Consider the following 23720-nt stretch of genomic DNA (forward strand, 5'->3'; position numbering starts at 1 on the left):
TTATCACAGGTGTCTGATCATTTTGAAAAAAGTTAATAAAAATTGGTATGTAAGCCATGTAGGACCCCAGAGATCAGACTGAAGCAGCATCTGTACATGAATAGTTTTGTAATTCAAGGTTTCCATTATCCAGCTGGAAAAGGAGGCGATGAAAAGGATTTTCTGTATTTACCAGAAACTGTAATGGTACGGTAACTTCTATCTCTCCAAGCTCGCTGAGTAGCAGTCGCCTTCTGACTGCTTTGTTCTGAAAGTCAGTTTTATCTTTAGTAAACAGAAATCTTCTGAATATTTTGTATTTTCTCTGCTTTTATCATTAGGATAATCAAAGGGTTTCACTTAACAATAAATTCTAATGTGTTCTGCTATTTGGAGCTCTGTCTTTTAAATTGTGCTCAACCAGTTAAAAAGCAGCTCCTCCCTGAGCCGCCACCTTACCGTGGTGGGGGAGTTTGTGCATCCTGGCGATCCTGGGGGCTGTGTCGTCGGGGGGGGGGGGGCCCAGGGGGGGCAGCGTGGACCCACCTGTGGCCCCACCTCTGAAGGTACACTCGCCTACATGAACCAAGATTTATCTACTCTTCATAATCGTCTTTAATATTTGACGTATTTGACAGTGTTTCAACATGGCTGCATAAAGGAGAGTCGTGGAGAGGGCGTCATGAGATCACATATACACTTAACTCATGGTGCAGCAAGGACAGCACAAGCGGAACCCCAAAGCATGCTGGGAAATATTTCATTACACCCATCCCCAGGACCAATCGATCAGCTTTCTCTGGGCGGGCCAAGCTCAGGGCCAATCAGAAAACAGCACCACTCAGGCGGACCTTTTAGCGTATCTAAACATTTAGTAGGATCTTTTAGAGCGTTGCACCCCTGAATACGGCGGTAAGTTTTGTTTTACCCCAGTAAGAAGCGCAAGCCACCTAAAATAAGTCTAAACTATCAAGAGGCAGTAAGATCGTTGTAATGGTATGAAATTTAGTTTTTGAAGAAAATGTTTTTATTCTTCTCGGAGTCATTGAAGTCAGAATGCTCAAACCATACACATTAAATACAGTAAATGTATTAATGATTTATTGATAAAGATTATATCACTATAATCTTCATCAAGAAATCATTACATTTACTACAGTTACAGTGGTGTAATGGCAATGTAATGTTGAAAATGCCCGAAAAAGATAGTAGAAGCCAGAGTTTGTAGTAATGGTTAAACTAAGAAGGGGGTGTCTTACTTTCTATTTTTTTCTCATAATTATTAGGGTCCGAGCCATACGAAGTATGGCAAGGCCCTATTGTTTTCCAAATGTTTATTCTTCTCCTTCTCCTTCTAAGCATTTTGAGCCTAAATATCACCCCCTAAACACCCATGAAAAGTTGTGAAACTTGGCACACACATCAAGCCCGGTGAAAAATTTGATATTCTAAAGTCCGCATTGACTTCAATGCAAAATTGGCTCAACAGCGCCACCTAGAGACACCAAAATTCCCCAAATGAATGGGGTCCCAAAAGTCTACTTCGACGTAGGAAGATGAAACTCGGCACACACGTGTAACAACCCGAGTCAAGCAATAAAGTCAATCTAACACCTGTTGCCATGGCAACGGGGTGCCCGCCATCTTGGCGTGTAAGGCCATTTCTTTGCCATTTTTTGCACTTTACACACATCGTATTTGAACGAACTAGTCTGAGGGGATTCGTGCGACTGACTCCAAACTTGGTGGGAAGCTTACGGTTTGCTTATATCTCCATAGGAATATGTGGGATCTGCACCTAACTTGACAGGATTCATACAGGTTGGGTCCTTAACACATAACAGCACCTGTTGTCATGGCAACATCGGGTGGCGGGTCGAAGCAGCTCGGACCCGATGGATGCTGCTTGCGGCTTTAATTACACTTGAGTTGCAAATGTGATATGTTGAAAAATCCTAGTTTCGTGACGGTAACAATTCACTTGTAACTTGTTTTTATAAAATAATGAAAAAAGGAATCATATATTTTGCGTCAGCCTCTTTTTTGCTCTGGGCTGGATGTGCCCCTCTAAAAAACCCACTGGCCCCAGCCTGGCCCCCCCTGTAAAGGTGGTCTAGAACCGCCACTGGTCTAGGGGAGGGACCAGACGAAGTGTGGCTCAAAACACCCCTATGTTGATGACAAATCATGAACCCAGGTTTCCCTTACCCGGACGTGGGGCTTAGATGGTGGGGGAGGATGCCGGTCAGGTCTGGCAGACCCAAGTGTGTTGTGAGGGTCTGCTGGGAACGTCTGGCAGAGTCTCCTGTCAGAAAGAGTTTCAACTGTCATCTCCAGCAGAGCTTCAACCATGTCCCGGGTGAGGCGGGGGGCCTTGAGTCCGAGTGGGCTGTGTTCCATGTCTCTATTGTTGAGGCGGCCAGCAGCAGCTGTGGCCGTAAGGTCGTCGGTGCCTGTGGTGGCGGTAACCCCCGAACTTGTTGGTAGACACAAGCAGTAAGGGATGCCGTCAAGCTGAAGAAGGAGTCCTATCGGACCTTCTTGGCCTGTGGGACTCCAGAGGCAGATGATGGGTATCACCGGGCTAAGAGGAGCACAGCTTCAGCGGTCGCTAAGACAAAAACTCGGGCATGGGAGGAGTTTGGAGAGGCCATGAATGACTTCCGGACGGCTTCGTGGAGATTCTGGTCCACCATCCGGCAGCTCAGGAGGGGAGAGAGTTTTCTCCGCAGGGTGGCCGGGTGCTCCCTTAGAGACAGGGTGAGACGCTCTGTGATCCAGGAGGGGTTCAGAGTAGAGCTGCTGCTCCTCCGCTGTTACAGTCTTCTAGCTGTTTTTGTGAGGTGTCTTGTAAAATATTTGAAATTGATTAACTTTTTACAAAGTAACTTTCAAACCTTAGATATGGATTTTGTAAAAAGTTTAACCTGCCACATGCTCTATGAAAAAAAACTTTATTAGAAATTAAACTTTTTCTGTTAGCGAAAATAATCTAAGATGTGACTTTAACTGGAATAAAAAGTCCGGTTTTCAGAGTTCAGACATTTCCTTTAATTAAAAACCACAGGCTGACACGTATTGCACTTTTTTATTGGTAAGAACAGAATCAGTGGACTGAGACGTTCCAGTGATTCTCTGCAGTAACAGCAAGTTTCCTCACGATGAGCTGGCGGCCTGCAGAGCATCAGGACGAGGACGACGATGCCGTGTCAGGGTGACTTTACGTTTAATCTGTCTGGATCAAAGTGGTCAGTCACAGGGTTTCCAGCAGAGCAAAGTCTCTTTAAGGTGGATGTGGCTTTCTTTCTGATTTTTTCTCCTTTCCTCCCAGAGGTCCTCAGTGGTCGAGGATACGCAGGTTTCCTGAGACTATCTTGTTCTCCAGCATCGCTCCAGCCGGAATATCAATCCGGTCGCCGTGATTGGCGATGATGATGACGGTACCCTGGTGAAAGGGGCAAGGTTATAATGGTAATCTTAAAATTTCTCTTCACGTTTTATAGTTTCCTTGGTTGGATTGAAGAGAAAAGAAAGAAGTAAACTTTAATTAAATACATATGTATGTAGTGTTTGTTCAAATTCAAGCTCAGAAAAGAGGATCTTGGTATTGGCATATAACAAATGAAAAAGAAGCATCTGAGGCCAGAAACAGCTGATATTCTGCTAAAAACAGCTGACGTTTATTAAATCAACCAACTCTGGCTGTGCTGAAGATACGCTGACCACAGAAGATGGCAGCAACTGGCTTCCCTTTAGAGACATAAGACGTATTAATAATTTCTGTTTGTGTGGATAATTTTAAACTTATTAGTTGAATTTAAACTTTGAGACTGAGAATCTCACCTTTAAGTAGACACAAGAATGTTGGTGGTTACCTGTAGTCCAGTCATTACTGGATCCACTCAGATAAAAAATGAAATGTTTGTTTTGGCCATCGTCCATTCACCACCGTGTGGTGTTTCTATGCCGGTCTTTACCACTAGCAAACCTTACACACTGTACCTTTAAAAAAGTGTGTACCTTCAGAGAGACGTTCTTCCCAAAGGTGACGTCTCCGGACACAGTGAGGTGATCCAGCTCCAACATGTCCGGGATGTTTTCAAAGCGGGCCAGAAACTCCTGAACCTGCAGAGCAAACAACAGCATGACGCTGCAGAAACTTCCAGGACCGACTGTTCCCACACCGTCACTGCATGGATGATGATGATGATTTTAGCTGGTAGCAAGTTATTTAACCCCGACTGATGCAATGAGTAGCTTCTCATCTCTTAAAAACCATGTGGACGACACATCCTGCGGTCGGGGAAAGACTTGAATTTGTTTAGGAAGGGTCAGATTATTGCCATCAGGCAAAGAAAACAAAGAAAACATCTAAGGACATGCAGGAACTACTAAAGCTGGGTTAAGAACTGTTGAGCGCATTATTAAAAACTGGAAAGAAACGTGACCAGAAAAACATCTCTGCGATCTCTTAAATGTTCGGTGAAATCAGACAGTGGAACTCAACAATGTGAAGGGAACTCAAGGGATTGGGGCTAAACAACGGTGTAGCCATGAGAAAACCACGAATCAGAAAAAAGGGAGCAGAAAGACTGGACTCTGGAGCCACGGAAGAAGGTCATGTGGTCTGATGAGTCCAGCTTTACCAGGTCCCAGGGTGATGGAGCATCAGGGTAAGAAGAGGATGAGGGATGCAGCCATCATGCCCAGTGCTACTGTACCGGTTTCTGATCTGATCATCAAAAATTATAACATGATGAATGTATGCAAAAAAAAAAAAAAGAAAAACAGGAAAAACTGCAAATTTGACTCAAACCACCTTTTGATTCAGTGTCTTCTGCATGACCTGCTAAACTCAGGAGTGCAGCAAACGTTTATGTCTGCGGTAGCAGAGCAACCTCATGAGATGATGCTACAAAAAATAACTAAATATTAATCTCAGGTGGTTCTGTAATCCGCAGCACATTTCCTGTGCTGAAGACGGATCCGTTCGTGGTCATGGCGACAGTGTGTGGGTCAGATGGGTGTGGTGCTTGCAGACCTTGGTGAAGGAGCTGCCCAGTTTAACGTGCGGCGTGGTGGGAAACTCTCTTTTCTTGCTCATGGTGAGAGAGCCGGCGTCCAGGCTGTACAGGTTGGACATCACCAGCAGCAAGTCCGACGACGTCTTCACAGGCAGGAAGCGGCTACGGGGAACGTTCACGCCCATGGCGTTGTTGAAGCTTTTGATGGCGGCGCCCACAGCTGTTTCCAGCTGGATGACGTTCAGACCGCCATCCAATGTCTGCGGAGGGGTGGAGGGATGTAGTTAAGAGGAGATTCAGAGGAGGGTCTTTAAGTTTCATACACCTGCTGCTCGGAAGGCGTGTCTGGGTCTACCTTTGGGTTGACAATGATCTCCAGATCCATGGAGTTCTTCTCCTGCAGCCGCTTGATGGCAGGCAGAGAGATCCACAGGTTGTTGGTGTTGAAGATCTTGAACTTGGTGACAGACTTGAACTCGTCGACGTGGGCCTTGGGAACCTGAGCAATCTCCAGCAGCCTCAGATGGTCCTCATACTGGATCAGAGTCCCACCCTGCAGAGAGGGAACAGAGAGCCCTTTCACACTGGCCAGGCACCAGCAACATGCCGGTTCCCAAACCTAGTTTTAAACTGGCTGGGATATTCACAAGAAGAATAACTCTGCTCTCAGTCACGAACTGTGACGTCATCAGTGGGAAAAGGCTGGATTCATGTGAACACCAGGCCGCTGTGTTACCAACGTTTCAGTAAAGTTAGACAGAGCAACACGATGCTGGTCTTCAGCGTTCAGTGTAGATTATTTCACGCTGTGTTTTAATAGAGTAAAAAAAACTAATAATAAAAATAAATAAGAACAGGAGACCAAATGATGGGCCAGTTTCAGAGAGTTAGGAAGGAATGTCACATGTCCACCTTTCCAGCTTCTGGACGGCCACCACAGCAGCTACAACCGAAAAAGAAGCCGACCACGTCCCGCCTCCTCTGCCTGGTCTTCCACAGACCAAGATGGTGGATCGACTGCAGACCACCCGTTAAAAATAAAGTCTAGATCGGCTAACTGAGGCCGATCAAACACTGTAATCGTTCATTTACAATAAAACCTCAATGTAATTGCGTTTTTATGTTGCCTGGCAACCAGTTTAAACTGTCCTGCAGAGGCTTTCTGTTTCCTTACAGGTGTAGCGGCTGGTGTATTTTTGTCTCCTTTTTCTTCTCTTCACTCTCTTTTTCTCCTCTTTCTACTCTCTCCTTTCTGTTAGGATGTAGTGTGCTCACCTTCACGTCGGCTCTGGTCTTGTCGGTGACCTCCATGATAAACTCGCAGCGTTTATCAGCCGGCTGGCTCATCAGGTGGTGGAGGATAAAGAGGTCCACAGTGGCTCCTAGGTTGTCGATGTTGGACACAAAGATGTACTCTCTCCCTTCAGCGATGAGTTTGTCCAGCAGGCCAGAGTTGTAAAAGCTGGCATAGATGTCCCCGTGGCCTGGTGGGTACCAGGCCTCAGCATTCTCACCGCTCATCCCCATGCTACTGGCGATCGGCAGCAGAGACTCCTTGTTGATCCTCGGATACCTGCATGGAAATGAAAAAGTTTTCTATATGACAGAAGAAAACCAGATGAGATATCAAAATTACTTCACACTTGAGAATATTCTAGAGGTAATGAAGAAAAGATCAAGTTTCTAATCTAAAGGTCTAACATACAATAAGACCACAAAACATAAAAACATGACGTATCCGGGTCTGGCAGGGCCAGCAGCCTACGCCCAGACGTCCCAGTCACTTTCTTTCAGCTCGTCTGGGGGGATCCTGATTCCAGGACAGTCAAGAGATGTAGTCCATCCAGTGTGACCTGAGACTACCCTGGGGCCTCTTCCTGGTGGGGAATTAGGGAGGTGTCCTAACCAGGTGCCTGAACCACCTTGCCTGGCTCCTCTCGATGCGGAGGAGCAGTGGGTAGCTCCTCCTGGATGACCAGACTTCTCACCCTGTCTCTAAGGAAGAGCCCGGCCACTTGCGAAAGAAACTCCTTTCGGCTGCTTGTATTCATGATCTCTCTTTTAGTCACTACCCACAGCTCATGACCATAGGAGAGGGTAGGAACGTAGGTCAACCGACTAATCCAGAGCTTCTCCTTTAGACTCAACTCCTTCACCACCACAGACCGATGCAGAGTCCACATCACTGTCAGTCAATCCACCTGTCGATCTCCCACGTCATCCTTCTCTCACTCATGGACAAGATACTTTAAAAGCTCCACTTGGGGCAGGACCTCATTCCCAGCCGGGAGAGGACCCTCCTTCACACTCACACTGTTCTTTGAATATATATCATTTATGCAATCAGTCTTTTGATTTGACTTCAGGCCTTATTATGGAAATGCTGCTGAACTATCTAGAAAAGTCCATCCATTCTCGGATTAACTTGGTGTGAACGAAGTCTAGAGCTGTGACAGATATACAGGTGTGTGTGTGTGTGTGAGTGAGGGCTGCACCTGCTCTGGTTGAAGGTGTGGATGTTGACCCGGTGGTGTGTGTATTTCTGCAGGATCTTCTTTGTGTCTTCGTCAGTGTTGAAGGAGTTCATGAGAACGAGCGGCACGTCAGCATTAAATGTTTTGTTCAGATGCTGAAAAACAGATGCACAGAGAAAACAAACGTTACCTCCACCCTCAGAGCTGCTCAGTGTCCTGTTTTTGTGAGTTTATACCTCAATCTGCTGCACAGTCAAGTCTAGGAAGGTGTTCTCGCTGCGGACGCTGATCAGGCTCTTGGGGCCCTTGCAGCCCATGCTGGTTCCCAGACCGCCGTTCAGTTTGACCACAGCCAGCTTGTTCAGGCTGGCTGTGATGTTGTCGGGGAGCCCCTTAGCCTTGATCTTCTCATAGGGCTGGATCTGATGGAGAAGCAGAGCGAGGACACAACATAACTACATTAACAGCATCTGTTCATCGGTCAAATTAAGAACAAACATTCTGCATGTGTCCCAGGATATTTTTAGAGGAAGCGGTGAGGAAGAGAAGGAGAACAGAAACCACGGTGCTGCTCTTATTCTTGGTGTGAACATGATGATAAATCTGACTCCTAACTCTAAAGTTTGGTGGATGTTGTTCAGCATCACAAACACCAAAGAGGTGCTGCTGGATCACCAGGCTGTAGCTAAGAATATGAAATAGGTTTACTTGGATTGAAGAAAAGCTTGAAGATGACTCATTAAGCTGCTACTGAGGCTTTTTATCTCATTTAATGGTTCATTTAACTTTTAGATGTTTCTAACTAAATCTATTTACTGATACAGAAAGAGGAAAAAACAGCTGACTAACTACTTTTAATTAAGGATCCTAAAGAAATAAAAACAGAATGAAAGATGTGATCCTGGTCCAGCTGAAGTCTGAGGTGCTTTTATTCCTCCACCACCTCCACCTCTTCTCCCAGGATGTAAACAGTGTTTTGTTTACTCCTGTTCCTGAAATCAACAAACATCTCTTTGGTTTGGTTTGTGGTGAAGATGAGGTGATTGAGGTGATCGTGGTTCGGCTCATGAGGGTGAACTCTGGAAGCATGAGGACTACGACTTACGACAACGTTTGAAATGAACGTCGCTATTTACGGACATAGAGAAACATAAACGGGCATCAACTCTGCTCCTATATCTTAAGTAATGCATTTAAGAAAAAGCTCCACATCTTCTGAAACTTCCTGCTCTCACGGTGGAGTGAACATCTGATCTACTCAAGTTTTAAACAGAACATAATGTGTGCTGACTGTTTGAGAGCTGGTGGGACAGTGTCCCTCCATTCAAGTAAAACGGGGTAAAAGGACAGGGTGCAACGTTTTTCTGGAGGTAGGGAGCCCTCCTCCTCCTCAGCGACACCAAACAGCTTCGGCTGCAGTCAGCTTTTAATATCCGGGATAAAGTTGAAAAAACCTCCATCCAAAACTTGGTCAGGCTTGGATTGACCAGTGTGGCTTCAGCGTTAGAATAAATGCTCGATAATGGCTGAAATGAATTTTTTAAATATTAAATTTCATGTCCTCCCATGCTGTTCTGAGCCGGGTCATAGGGGAGGTTTCAGATTTAACACCAGGCTGCAGAGGACTGAGCCATTTCTGGATTTCTGTCTCCAATACTTCTTTTCTGACTCTTAAATTGAACTAAATCTTTCTTAAACTGTTCAGTCTTTTTAATAAAGGTGCATATTTACTATACTTTATAAGGCAGATGAATAAGTGAAAGATGTGAAGGCTACAATAAGTGTAAACTTAGATTAAAAGTTTACATTTATTACTCTCTGATTTAACACCTTTTACCCAGAATAAAGATAAAAACAATCCTAAATTAACTACAAAGCATGAGTGACTTCAGTGAGACGTTTCTGACCAGCAGCACATGACACACAGAAAGGACGTGTATTTATGGACACTGTGTAATCTACACTGCTGTAATAAGCACTGCACAACAACAGCAGGAGTGTTTGTGTATGTGTGAAGTGTTTTTGCACCTTATTGCCTACACTATACTAGCAGAGTGCTTTATAACGGCTTTTCTCTCTTATGTTTTCTATTAATAATTCATTCAAAAGACATGTTTGCCTCGATAATCTACATCTAAAAAGTATCAATCCCCATTTAAAACCTCTGAACCTGTCTGCTACGTATCACAGTGGGAAGTTTATTTTTCTGTTATTTGAGTGAGGTGACCCTTAAAAAAACGGTTTAAAAACAGGGAAGCAACTAAGCTTTAAGGTAAAACAGGCAGACCTGCTTGTCTCACTGTTATTCTCTTACTGAAACGTTGACCATTGCCTGATATCATTTAAGGAACTGATCCCTACATTGGCCCCAACTTGACTGACATGCATGAACTCCGGGATAAATGTCACATGACAGCTAACCGCAGGTTCAGCAGTCCTGACTCAAGCCATCAATAATCCGTCTGTCAGCTGGTCAGCAGCTGGACTGCAGGTCAGGGTCACAATGAAATCAGATCACTGTTCACAGACAGAAACATGGAAGACATGACAGCACGGATTTTACCTGCATGTTAAAGCAGGGGGACTTGCAGTTTAAACACATGCATTTGTTTTCATCCGGCCACTTCATTAGCTCCACCTGCTCAATTACTTGTCAATCAGCCAATCACATGGCAGCAACTCAGAGCATTTAGTCATGTAGACATGGTTAAGACAACTTGCTAAGTTCAAACTGAGCATCAGGATAATGCACCATGTCACAAAGCTCAGATAATCTCCACCTGCTTTCTAGAACATGACGATGAGTTCACTGGACTCCAACGGCCTCCACAGCCACCAGATCTCAGTCCAGTAGAGCAGCTTTGGGATGTGGTGGAACGGGAGATTCTCATCATGGATGCAGCCGACAAACCTGCAGCAACTGTGTGATGCTGTCATGTTAATATGGAGAAAACCTCTGAGGAAGGTTTCCAGACCCTTGTTCAATCTTTGATACCAAGAATTAAATCAGTGCTGAAGGTAAAATGGGGTCCAACCTGGTACTAGCAAGGTGGAGCTGATAAAGTCGCTGGCTCTCAGAGGAAGTGATGTCACCGATAGTAAGTTTGAAACTTTGCATATAAAAGAAATTATTTTCTTAATGATTTAATAAGTTAAATGTAATTATAAAATCTTGGTGTTTGTTTCGTACCTGTTCTTCAGGCAGCAAAGCACCTACATAACATGATACTGCCACCACCATACCTCTTGGTTGGTATGGTGCTCTTTAGCTTATGGGTTTTATAGTTTTTCTTTAGTTTAACTGTGGCCACTATGGTCCAAAGGTTTTGCTTTTACTTCATCGGATCAAAGAAGATTTCTACGAAAACTCGTGTACAAACTGACTTTTTAAATTGGGGTTCTACAAGCATCTTCCTGGCTAAGAGGGATTGTACAAATTAACATACTACCTTCATACAATGGGAAACACAAGGAAAGACATGGATGTAACATGTTCTGACAGCTTGGTTGGAGCAGTGGTGAATTCGGGGGCCCCTGCATCTACCAGTCTCACGTACCTTTTATGTACATTCTACGGATACTGCAAACTCTCATATTGTCTTAAAGCATGGATGTGTGTAAATTGGGGCTGTCAAAATGATTAAAATTTCAATGATGATTAATCACAGCTTTCAAATTGATCATGATTAATCGCCACTCGTGACTATGCCTGAAATTTGCTCTTTTGTGTGTGTGTGTGTGTGTGTTCTATCAAAAGAACGACCTTCTCTAAACATCAGATGTCCAAGGGTCAGTAAATGCAGCATGTAATCTACATGTTGTTCTAAATCATCTCTACCATGTTCTAAACCATATTTCAGAATTTATACATCATCATCTCACCAACCGTCTCCATGGTGATAATTTCTGTCCTACAACCAGCAGATGAGACGACTGAAGTTAAACAGCTGACATTGATGAAGAAACTCAGCAGTGATAAAAGTCCTACAGCAGCATCACCATGAGTATAAACCCTGCCTACCACCAGCCAGCCGCTGTTAGAGAAGGTCCTGACAAAAACAACACTTTGTGGTAAATATGTGACGGTGTGAACATGAACCGCTAGTTTCCTCCTTCTCAGCTGATCCATAAACACACGCAGCAAGAGAGAAAAGCCGATCAGCTGATCACTGACATCCGCCATGACTTACAGTCTGATTTTGTTTTTCAAAAAGGCAACAACAAAAGCAAAAACCATGGTCTGCACTTTCAATGTAAACTAACCAGGATCTGGTCACCCTCTCGCCATTTTTCATCAATATGTAACAGTGTGCTTTGTGAATATGCGACCCTTTTCATTTTGTGGAAAATCTTTCTCTTTAACTTGGCCTGGCCTCATTTCCACAGCTGAGCAGCCTCTCCAACAGCGAGCAGCTCGGGCCGGAGTGCTGGTTTCGGAGGAGTTTGTGGATCGCTGCTGGCTGAGCCAGAGCCGCCTGGATTGACAGGACTGTCATCGGTGATGGGAGGAGCTTCAGCTGCAACGTTACCGGCGGTGAGAGCAAACGGTGGAGGCTTCTCGCTGCCTCGCTGCCATAGTTCCAGTAAAAATATTGTAAAAATACCAACAAAAAAACTAGAAAGCTTTGGCAGCTTGAAATGAACTGCTGCCTTTGGTCCCTCGATTTCTTTTTTGTGTGCCGCTTTCGTATGTCCGCTTCATCTGGATTTCTTTCTTTTACCACTTGTTTGTATTTTGATTTTATGCACCGTAATCATTTCCGCATACATGCAGCGTGATACGTAACACACGTCCATGTAGTTCAGACTGAAGGGGTGCAGGGTTCATAGAACGACCGTCAAAACACAAGTTATTCGTCAAATTAGACATTCCAGTACTACTTTTGTGAAGAGATTTTTATTGAAATAATGAGTATGGGGAAAGCAACATGAAGAATGCATTTTGGGGGCCCCATGCGCCTTGTATGGGGCCTGGGCTCCAGGCAAATGCCTGGTTTGCCCGCCTCTGGTTTGGAGTAACGGGACTTTTTGTGTTAAAAGAACATTTTGTCAAGAGAAAACTGGATAATTACTGTAAAGACTGAAGTTTAAGATGAGCCGCAATGTCTTATTTTCTAATATTGCCGTCCAAAGTCATTTACAAGGAAACGGACTTGAAGCCAAACCCGGCTGGATGATGATTGTCTGTAAATTAAATCTATGAAGGTACAGTTTGTAGAATAAAAAAATGTGTGTGAGTCTTGTTCATTACCAGTCCTCCCACACTGCAGGTCTTTGCTAAGATCCATTTTTTCCCCGTGTGGTTGTCCACATTATTATTTAATGTGCCATCAGACTCCAGTATGAACCATCTAAGGCCCTGAAGTGACCTGCATGTGCAAAGGAAGTTGTGACGTCCCACTCAGCCCACATCCAGTTTATGGAGGTGAATATGGATGCGACTCTTGTGTATCCGTTTCAAAGTTGTTGTGCAATCAGAGCCTAGAAGAATAATGCTATAACACTGCTCCGACCTTGCTGGGTCTGCCTCCTCCTGTGCAGAATTGTGACGTCTTTCACACTTCAGTGGCGTAAAAGTCAGATGAAGTGTGACACGACCGTTCAGCCTGAGGTTGCTTTAGAAGATCGGACATGGATTTGATCTAGTACCACATGTGAAAGTAGCTTGGGTCGGATATGAATAAAAAACCCAGATTTTTGCTGTTCAGACCGTCATAAAGAGGTCAGATATGAGTCGCATAGAAAGTCAGATCTGAGCCGCTGTCGCTTGCAGTGTGAACGAAGCCTTAGACCACCTGTCCTTTTTCCCAGCAGCACATGGTCTGGTGCAGTTGTTCGGGGGAGGGGATGTAAGCGAGGAGGCAGGAAATTAGCAAAACTCTTGACTATCCCAGTCTTCAGTGGGCTTACTGTTGCACTGGAACTACCTGCCCCTCAACATTTATGGGCGTTGGACACAGAGATCTCTGGGCAGTGATGCGGTTTCTCGTCTCTCATGCCAGACCAGAGAGTATTTAAATACTTCAAATCTAGAAAAACATGGACTCCATGTTTTTCTAGAAGAACGGCACCGCCTCTCAACCCCTCCTTTAGCATAAAAAAATCTAGCCAAGTGTGTGTGACTTGTACAAGTACAGGCAAGTGAGGCTATAAAGTTTCATATGCTTTGAACATCTTTCATGACCGTGTTAATGTCTCGAGGGATCATGTGATTATCAGCAGCAGCTGGAACTGGATCCAGAAGTAGGTGGGTGGGTGTAGACAGACGGCTGGTCAGGAGCTACCAGAGTCCCACAAGAGACAAATGCCAGCGTCTGTCTGGCCTCGATGTAAAGCTTTTGAATGCTGTGGCGGTCAGACTATTCTTAGTCCTTGGCTCTGCTGGGTATTTTGGGAGCGGTGCAGGGAACTACCGTCCGGGTTATATGAGTAAAAAGTCATCATGCTGATAAGTAATTGGCATTAAACTAAATGTTCTCCATCCAGATCCGGTTACATTAATGTGCCTGAAGTATGACTCATCTCCATTCGCTTGTGTTTGAATCTTTTAGAGGAGCAGTCCCAGATTTTTACAATAAAGTTTATTGAAACATCAGAGACAGTTTTTGTGCTTTGCCATGTACAGCACAACTGACATCCCTCCTCAGGGTAAGCACGGGTTTACTTTACTTACCAGCTCAAAAACACAAAATACAACACGAACCATCAGACAAATCTGAGCTGGGTGGAAAGTTTTCTTATGCCGTTCTTCATCGCAGAGGAAGCGCTAACTTCTCCTAAACCAACTTAAACAGAGCCAAAAGTAGTTTGCAACGTATTTTTAATGTTAAAACTTAATGTAAAACAAACCTGTACACAATAACTTGTTTTTTGTCTGAATCTCTGTGTGTAGTCTACAGTGGAAATTTTAGTGGAAACTCTTTTATATTTAAATTTTTGTTCTTTGGTGCATGTTTTACCAGCTACCTGTCCAGGGACTGCAGGTGGGAATTATTAGCTTTAGTAAAGCCTGGCACCAAACATGTTTGAGGTCAGTGGACGGCTGCGCACGTCCCTGTCCAATAAATAAGTTCATCCATTCAAATAAATATGTGTAAATCAGCAGACCGGCCCTCTGAGGAGGCTCAGGATTTAAACTAAGCATGTGACAGCATGTGACAGCGGTGGGCAAGACCCCAAACCCTTGTGTGGTTTCCGGTGGCCAGACCAACACCTGGGATTTCTCCTCGTGGTTCCGTGAGATGCAGACTGTAAGGACTCTGGATGACAGCGCTATTTACTGTAAACATATTAATTTATGTTGTATCTACAGGTTATCTGTAACTGCACATTACAGAAGAGCTGACAGTCTGCTCGGATTCCCAACAGAGACCAGCGGACCTGCAGAAATCTACCAGAACTACAAGCCCTCATTAGAATGAGGAAAATTTGGACCTTGCTCAACACAAGTCCTAGTTTAGAGGAATCCTGGAAGATTGTGCAATTACATCCTCTTATGAATGATTATTTTCTATAAATCTGCTCAGCTGCAGGGAAATAGAAATAGTCTTTTTCTTTCTGTCCACTTTCTGGGTAATGCTGCTGCAGCTCTACAACCACTAGCAAGAAAACGTAGGACGATGTGTAATACGAGAATAAAACAGAATGCAATCGTTTGTGAAACATTTAAACGTTTATTTAGTTAAAGCTTGTTATCTGTAAAACAGATGGTGATGGGTAACCAGGGACTGAAAAGTTGTGTAATCACATTACATAATAGCTCTATTGCCACATCTTCACCATTTCACCTTGTGGAAATAATTCTGTTTTTATTCACCCCAATTTTTTAGTAAAAAATTCCCACCAATGCTTGATAGTGACGTAGAGCAAAGAAAGATAAGATGCATTAAACATGGTGACTGCAGGTATGCGGGCTTACCGACTCCTCAGGCGGCCGGTTGATCTTGACCCAGTCGACTGAAGGACCTTTCACCTGCAGAAATCTGTGGAAAAGCTTTTTGAAGCCATCAAAATCTTTTCTGGAGATCTGAAATGAGACAAATGAAACATCACTGTGTGTCAGAAAAACTAAATATTCTCATGTAAAAACAACAATATGGATTAGGAAAAAAACAAAAGGAAGTTTTTTTGGTGAAAATTATGTGCTTATTTTTTAGGTTTTGTAAAAGATTAGCTAATTTAGAATAAGTAAGAAATAATGCCTGACGAGGCGTCCATTAATTTAAGATAATGGACACCTCGAAGGGCATTATCCTGCTTACACCATGGTAAGTGGATGGTGGATAATATTTCTATAATAAAAACCATGTAGGAAACGATCTGTGGACTTTGAAACAAAATGTGGCATCCTCCTCTGGACACACACCAGCTGTAAGAGCTGCACCCGCCCTCTGAAATGTGTGTGTTAAGTAACTTAATGTTAACCAATCATCTCCCTTCCCTCCACTGATCAGGTCTAATACAACAGCTGACAGACCGAGCTGCAGGTTCTGTGTCAGAGCTGGTTACCTTGGCAACGCGTCGCAACAAAATAGTCCACTCAGCCGCTTCTTGTGGAAAACTTAGGATTTTAACGGTAAAAAACTACATTAATAATTTATTTAATATTTATTTCTTTCGTAAGTTACCATCATTAATGTGCATCAACAAGTAAGTCTATCCTAAATGTTTTTATAATGTTATCCACCTTTCACTCTGTAAGTATGTAAGTAAGGTAACCAAGACAGAAAAACAGGCGACAACAAATTTAAAACTAAATGTAACATTGCTGTTGATCATATTTCATAAAGATACTGGCGTTTGAAGGACGGAGGTTTAACGTCTGTGGACTCTGACCGCTGCTGGTTTAACGTCTGTGGACTCTGACCGCTGCTGGTTTAACGTCTGTGGACCCTGACCGCTGCTGGTTTAACGTCTGTGGACTCTGACAGTTGCTGGTTTAACGTCTGTGGACTCTGACCGCTGCTGGTTTAACGTCTGTGGACCCTGACCGCTGCTGGTTTAACGTCTGTGGACCCTGACCGCTGCTGGTTTAACGTCTGTGGACTCTGACCGCTGCTGGTTTAACGTCTGTGGACTCTGAACGCTGCTGGTTTAACGTTTGTGGACTCTGACCGATGCTGGTTTAACGTTTGTGGACTCTGACTGCTGCTGGTTTAACGTTTGTGGACTCTGACCGTTGCTGGTTTAACGTCTGTGGACTCTGACCGTTGCTGGTTTAACGTCTGTGGACTCTGACCACTGCTGGTTTAACGTATGTGGACTCTGACCACTGCTGGTTTAACGTCTGTGGCTTCTGACCGCTGCTGGTTTAACGTCTGTGGCTTCTGACCGCTGCTGGTTTAACGTCTGTGGCTTCTGACCACTGCTGGTTTAACGTCTGTGGCTTCTGACCACTGCTGGGTTAACGTTTGTGGCCTCTGACCGCTGCTGGTTTAACGTCTGTGGCTTCTGACCACTGCTGGTTTAACGTCTGTGGCTTCTGACCGCTGCTGGTTTAACGTCTGTGGCTTCTGACCACTGCTGGTTTAACGTCTGTGGCTTCTGACCACTGCTGGTTTAACGTCTGTGGCTTCTGACCACTGCTGGTTTAACGTCTGTGGCCTCTGACCGCTGTTGGTTTAACGTCTGTGGCTTCTGACCACTGCTGGTTTAACGTCTGTGGCTTCTGACCACTGCTGGGTTAACGTCTGTGGCTTCTGACCACTGCTGGTTTAACGTCTGTGGCTTCTGACCGCTGCTGGTTTAACGTCTGTGGCTTCTGACCACTGCTGGTTTAACGTCTGTGGCTTCTGACCGCTGCTGGTTTAACGTCTGTGGCTTCTGACCACTGCTGGTTTAACGTCTGTGGCCTCTGACCGCTGCTGGTTTAACGTCTGTGGCTTCTGACCACTGCTGGTTTAACGTCTGTGGCTTCTGACCACTGCTGGTTTAACGTCTGTGGCTTCTGACCACTGCTGGTTTAACGTATGTGGACTCTGACCACTGCTGGTTTAACGTCTGTGGCTTCTGACCGCTGCTGGCTTAACGTTTGTGGACTCTGACCGCTGCTGGTTTAACGTCTGTGGCTTCTGACCACTGCTGGTTTAACGTATGTGGACTCTGACCACTGCTGGTTTAACGTCTGTGGCTTCTGACCGCTGCTGGTTTAACGTCTGTGGCTTCTGACCACTGCTGGTTTAACGTCTGTGGCTTCTGACCACTGCTGGTTTAACGTCTGTGGCTTCTGACCACTGCTGGTTTAACGTCTGTGGCTTCTGACCACTGCTGGTTTAACGTATGTGGACTCTGACCACTGCTGGTTTAACGTCTGTGGCTTCTGACCGCTGCTGGCTTAACGTTTGTGGACTCTGACCGCTGCTGGTTTAACGTCTGTGGCTTCTGACCACTGCTGGTTTAACGTATGTGGACTCTGACCACTGCTGGTTTAACGTCTGTGGCTTCTGACCGCTGCTGGTTTAACGTCTGTGGCTTCTGACCACTGCTGGTTTAACGTCTGTGGCTTCTGACCACTGCTGGGTTAACGTTTGTGGACTCTGACCACTGCTGGTTTAACGTCTGTGGCTTCTGACCACTGCTGGGTTAACGTTTGTGGCTTCTGACCGCTGCTGGTTTAACGTTTGTGGCTTCTGACCACTGCTGGGTTAACGTTTGTGGACTCTGACCACTGCTGGTTTAACGTCTGTGGCTTCTGACCACTGCTGGTTTAACGTCTGTGGCTTCTGACCACTGCTGGTTTAACGTCTGTGGCTTCTGACCACTGCTGGGTTAACGTTTGTGGACTCTGACCACTGCTGGTTTAACGTCTGTGGCTTCTGACCACTGCTGGGTTAACGTTTGTGGCTTCTGACCGCTGCTGGTTTAACGTTTGTGGCTTCTGACCACTGCTGGGTTAACGTTTGTGGACTCTGACCACTGCTGGGTTAACGTTTGTGGACTCTGACCACTGCTGGGTTAACGTTTGTGGACTCTGACCACTGCTGGTTTAACGTCTGTGGCTTCTGACCACTGCTGGGTTAACGTTTGTGGCTTCTGACCGCTGCTGGTTTAACGTTTGTGGCTTCTGACCGCTGCTGGTTTAACGTATGTGGACTCTGACCACGTACTTTTTTTGTACTGTTCCAATTAAATAAACAAATTAAACTACATTTTAAGGATTCTCCAAAGCTTAATGAACAGCGCTGATATAATCTGCATTTTTTGTCTTAGATAGTAAAACCTCCGTGCTTTGCATCTTCCTCTCAAATTATTAGTTCTGATGAACACATGATTAGTTTTAAATCAAATGACATGTATTCAGAGGGAAATTATTCATTAATTTTGGGATTATTTTCAGAAGTATTAATCCACATTTGGTGCTATATGTTGGTAAATGTTTTGGCCAGGAAGATGATATTTGTGGGACAAAGTCTTAATGAGCAACCTGGGTGATGGATCGTAATGGTTTTTGGTACCCAGGGTGGCATTTATAAGGTTTAACATGTGTGGTAGGGCTGTTAGTGGAAAGTGTTTATTGTAAGTTTTGCTTTAATAATGGGATTTGTTATGTGACTTTACCACTACCACACTGAATCACAAGATATATAATTGTATTTACATTAAACATGTTTAATTTCTCTTTAAAGTGCCTTGAATTTACTATTCTTGTTAATTGGCATTATATAAATAAACTTATCTTAAATTAATTAAATACTCACAGAATTCTGTAAATGTCTCCAGCCTGTCAAAAGGTATAACTCAGACTTTGTATTTACATTTAATGCAGCAGGACCTCAGGGTTGTTCACCCTGAACTGGTTAAAAGTCTCCGAACAGAGTCTGCGCTGCATGTTCAGGCGTCCCTGCTCACTCTCTGTATGCAATACTGAGCAAATATTTACTCGTAACCTGTAACAGATAAATGAGCCCATGACACTTGTTCCACTGCGTGCCACCCATGACCTCTGAAATGGCCGGTTTAAGAAAAGAAAAACAAAAAACAGGTCTTAAGATGAGAGTGCGTGGAAGGCAGCTGCAGTGTGGAGGGAAGAAACTGAAGGGATGCTTGGCGAAGGAATGAGGATGTAAGCTTGAAGGCTAAATTATATGTGCATTAACGGGCCTTGTTAAAGCCACTAAGTTCACCTCAACCTGAACACATGAAGAGTAAAAGCACATCAGTAACATTACAGCTGATGTTATCCCAAACTGATGACAACTCTCTATTCAGATTTTTAACTTTGTGAAACACAGCGGCTGATTTAAGCTGGAAATGAATTCCCTGCAGTTAGTCTGTCCCGCCGTCTCCCAGAGTTTCTGGAGTTGTGTGGATTCACCCACCTCGGCCTCAGCCTTGTTGGCTGTAGCGAGCAGCGTTTCAAGCTCCCGATGCATCGACTCTTCATGCTGCTGACGGAGCTTCTCCTGGAACTCTGTCATCACTCCTCTGGTCAGATCTGTAAACACACCAGTCCTCTTTTTCATTTGCTTGGAGACAAAGTAAAAGCGACATGTTCACGTCAGATGGAATGATGGAGGACAGGAACTACATGCTTACACCCAGCTTGATTTATATTTACAATTCTCAATTTTCAAACAGAATGTCAGTTTTCCCAAGAAGAGTCAACGTGAGCTCTCCGTAAAGCTGTATGTGACAGAGGTTTAGCTTCGAGCCAGCTTCTGTGTCAGGAAACACAAACCAAAATAAACCACTTATTGAAAAAACTACTACGACCAAGAAGTCAACTTACCCGCTACAGTTAGAGACATTTTTACCAAAGTCTGTTTAAAGGACAAGTAACAACAACACGATCTGTAAATAGGAAGCAGCTGGCAGCTTTGGTGGCAGGTGTGGAAGCTGACAGCGAGTCCATGTACTGGTACAAATGGTCCTAAAGAAAACCCCCAGAGTCCACCTCGGTCACAGAACACACATCCTCCTCATCCAGCGCACAGGAGGATCGCAAACCAGGCGCTCCGACCCCGAGCTCAGCGCAGGGCCGGCCCACCAATCACACACAACCAGGGACAGTGTGTGCAGGGTGGGACGGCCACAGACACACACCAATCACACACAACCAGGGACAGTGTGTGCAGGGTGGGACGCCACTGTCCCGCCCACCAGAGATCCTAACTCACAACCATCGTACACTTAGTTGTTTATTCTTCAAAGATGGATTTTTCTTTTACTGATGAAAAAGCTGATCAGTTCAGCAACAAAGTTATTATATAAAAAATGAACTGATTAAGAGACTTTAGACGTTTTTAACAGATATATTAATAAAAACAAGATTTGTTGTACGCTGGTCTAAACCGTTCCAGTAGTACACTGCAGTTTATATCAAAGTAGTTAGAAATCATATTTACTGGTGAGCTACGTCAGCATGTAATGGTTAGCGATGAACCAGCAGAGATTTAGTCTGAAAGACTGCAGAAAAATCTAAAAAGAGAGATGAACAGAAGTGAATCAAGGCTTAAATGACGCTGGGACAAACGTGTGGTGGGAAGACAGAAACCTGCTGCCTTCATACGCAGAAGGAATCATAAATACTACGAGGCTCTGGATAAATGATGGATGAATGAACCATTTTAACATTTTACAGCTGATCCATTCTAACAAAAGACAAAGGACATCAGGTCAGTGTTTCTCTATTACATACAACAAGCTAGAAACTATAATTAAGAAAAAGAATGTTGTTTCTAGGGTGTTTTTATGGAATATGGCGATGCTGCTCTTAAATCCTTCAGGATCTGCAAACAACCAACATCCATCATTAAAATAAATACAAAAAAATGCTGTTTGTCTCTTTTCAAATGCAAACGTCTGCTCGTCTCAGCTTAGAAAGTCATCGACTTCATCGTCTTCATTTTGAAATGACCAGTAGATTAACTACGTGGAATAATCCACTTTCTGTTTCTAATGATGGTTGAATGCTTTTCAAAGACTGATACAGCTGTGGATTTTAACACCTTTAAGCAGGTAAAAGCACAAAAAGCTTCCTTGCAGACGCCAATGAAAATCTCAGTACTCGTGTTTCTAAAAGTTATAAAACTTTTACTTTAAATATTTTTAGTGCCCATCAAAATTATGTTCAGGCTGTGATCTATTTGTCTGGTGTTTATGGATGACTGATTTATTTTTGATTATTCTATCTACTTTGTGAAATCAAATATATACTTTAAAGGTAAGAAAACAAAAGAAAAATACAAAGAAAATCTTTATTGGCACTGTCACTTTAAACGAAATAGAAAGTCCAACCAATTCATTGTAAGGCATCTGGAATAAATACACTAGAAATAAAAACATAATACTAAAAATAGATTCTAATTGTTTCTTAAAATAAGGAGACACATTTAAGTACATATGCACCCAACGTGTGCAGCCTAAAAAGGAAAAATAACTTCAGAAAAGAAATACTTTAGAGTAACTGCAGCATTTTGACAAATGTAAAGATAAACATCAGCTTTTTCAATATGAACGTAAGTTTTCCTGCTACTTCTAAAACATGCCTTTGTTATAAACTACCATTAAATTCCTAAACTTTACTAGTTATTTTCTTTTTAAATAACAAATTTAAACACAGATATTCTCCTAGACAGTCCAAAATTTAATCATCCACTATGAAAGGTGAGTTTGCACCTCATAATAATAATAACAACAACAATAATAATAACAACAATAATAATAACAACAATAATAATAACAATAATAATAATAATAACAACAATAATAATAAGGCAATTCAATAGATAATTGTACTATAACATAATAAAACAAAAATCAAATAATCTTAAGTTTATTTTCCATATTTTATTTGACATTTTCAGCATTGATGAGAACAATGAGTAAAAGTAAATAAAAAATAACCGCAGAAGTAGAAACTCGTGTTTTTCTATTAAAGTGTTTGTTAGTGAAAAGTTGTGTCAACACTTTTATGTGGAGGAAATGGTCAAACAACAGTATTTTAGGTGTAAAGACCACAGTTTGACTTCAGTATTGTGTAAATATAACCTGTTTACTCTTATTTAGCCTCATTTTAAATTCAGCTTCATTTCTGGACATTGGCATTTCGATGCTTACATGGAAAATATCAGTGTGGACTTTGTTTGCAAAGGGAAGCCAAAAACTTTTAAAATTGTTAAGTTTCAAGATGAAGACATGAAATTTGAAGAGTGGTCCTCAGTGGACACGAGCATCAGCAGAAACACTAAACCACCACTTCAAATGCACTCAAACACCAGCTTTACCTTTTAATGCGTTTTGCTCAAATTATTGACTAACTTCACATATTGTCATTTAATTTTAATCAATTTAATCTTGCTTGTGTACTTTAGGCATGTATAAACTTCAATGCTTTGTGTTTGGTGTGTGGAAAGTCAGGCATGTTATCTGTGGCGTGCAAACATGCACGCGGGGCTGAGGCAGGTTCATGCCAGCAGGTCAGAAATGCTCCTTTACTTAGAATTGTCCATTTACACGCTTGATTTCCACATATTTTTCGTGCACAAACCAGCCACAACTTTCTTTAACGAAGCTCTTACCCACCTGAATAAACTGTCAAAGTAAAGGGACAGCTTCGATAACAACAGGGCAGCCTCGGACCGGGGTAGAGAGCCGCTACATCCGGAGGACTCGACGTTAGGACAAAAACAGTCGAATTTAATGACGTACAGCCGCTAAAGAGTCAACCCGCGGATGTTAGCGTGCTGCTGACGGTCAGCCTAGCCTGCTGCTGAGTCCAACGCCTTCGACGTAAACGTCATGACACGTGATGTAGAGGACAACGGTTATTGGTCCGAGGTTCCTGTCAATCAGATAGTTGCCTCGTTGTCCCGCCCACTTGTTAATTCAGCGCGGTTCCACGTTGTTCAACTTTTGTTTTACTATTACAGCTATGATGGGTATGCTCTATTTTATTCTACTTTCCCTTCTCCACATTGTTACTAATTCATAAGAGAACAGCTGAATAGATGTTTTTGCAATTTTCACTAAATCTGATTTTCTTGTTTCATTCTCGCTTGATTCACCATTTAGGTTCTTAGGAAAAAAAATAAAATAAAAAAATGACCCCATTCTCATTTATCTTTCATTAAAAACACTAGTTATATGCAGTTTGTGCCGTGTTTCTTTCCTCAATAATTCTGGTGCAGGATTAATTTCATGTCAATTTAAAACATTTTACTGAAGTTTAATGGATTCAGTTCAATATAACTGAGGTAATAAGAAAGCAAATCATCAAATCTAAAGTGTTTTGCCAAGTTATGTA

General features: G+C 43.2%; 1 protein-coding gene across 2 annotated transcripts; it reads right to left on the reverse strand.

The window, feature by feature from the left end:
• Positions 1-3252: 3252 nt before the first annotated feature.
• Positions 3253-23126, reverse strand: LOC121638421 (UTP--glucose-1-phosphate uridylyltransferase-like). Of its 2 annotated transcripts, none has more exons than XM_041983203.1 (10): positions 23000-23126; positions 19795-19910; positions 15396-15503; positions 7714-7899; positions 7499-7632; positions 6279-6576; positions 5359-5556; positions 5021-5263; positions 4000-4104; positions 3253-3424 (listed from the first exon to the last, which is right to left on the reverse strand). In XM_041983203.1, the coding sequence occupies exons 2-10, from the start codon at positions 19891-19893 to the stop codon at positions 3317-3319; spliced, it is 1479 nt and encodes a 492-aa protein (XP_041839137.1). In that variant the 5' UTR covers positions 19894-19910; positions 23000-23126; the 3' UTR covers positions 3253-3316. The 2 variants fall into 2 exon arrangements, with proteins under 2 accessions (XP_041839137.1, XP_041839136.1); XM_041983202.1 differs by lacking the exon at positions 23000-23126 and adding an exon at positions 20205-20430.
• Between the last annotated feature and the right edge of the window lie 594 nt (positions 23127-23720).

Source organism: Melanotaenia boesemani, chromosome 4, assembly GCF_017639745.1.
Source record: "Melanotaenia boesemani isolate fMelBoe1 chromosome 4, fMelBoe1.pri, whole genome shotgun sequence".
Taxonomy (NCBI): Eukaryota; Metazoa; Chordata; class Actinopteri; order Atheriniformes; family Melanotaeniidae; genus Melanotaenia; species Melanotaenia boesemani.

Bases quoted from the DNA above. Each gene is read 5' to 3' on its own strand.
- LOC121638421 (XM_041983202.1), bottom strand. The intron at 6,577-7,498 runs GTGCAGCCCTCA...ATTTCCATGCAG, and splicing joins CACACCTTCAACCAGAGCAG to GTATCCGAGGATCAACAAGG. The intron at 3,425-3,999 runs GTACACACTTTT...CCCTTTCACCAG, and splicing joins GGAAGAACGTCTCTCTGAAG to GGTACCGTCATCATCATCGC.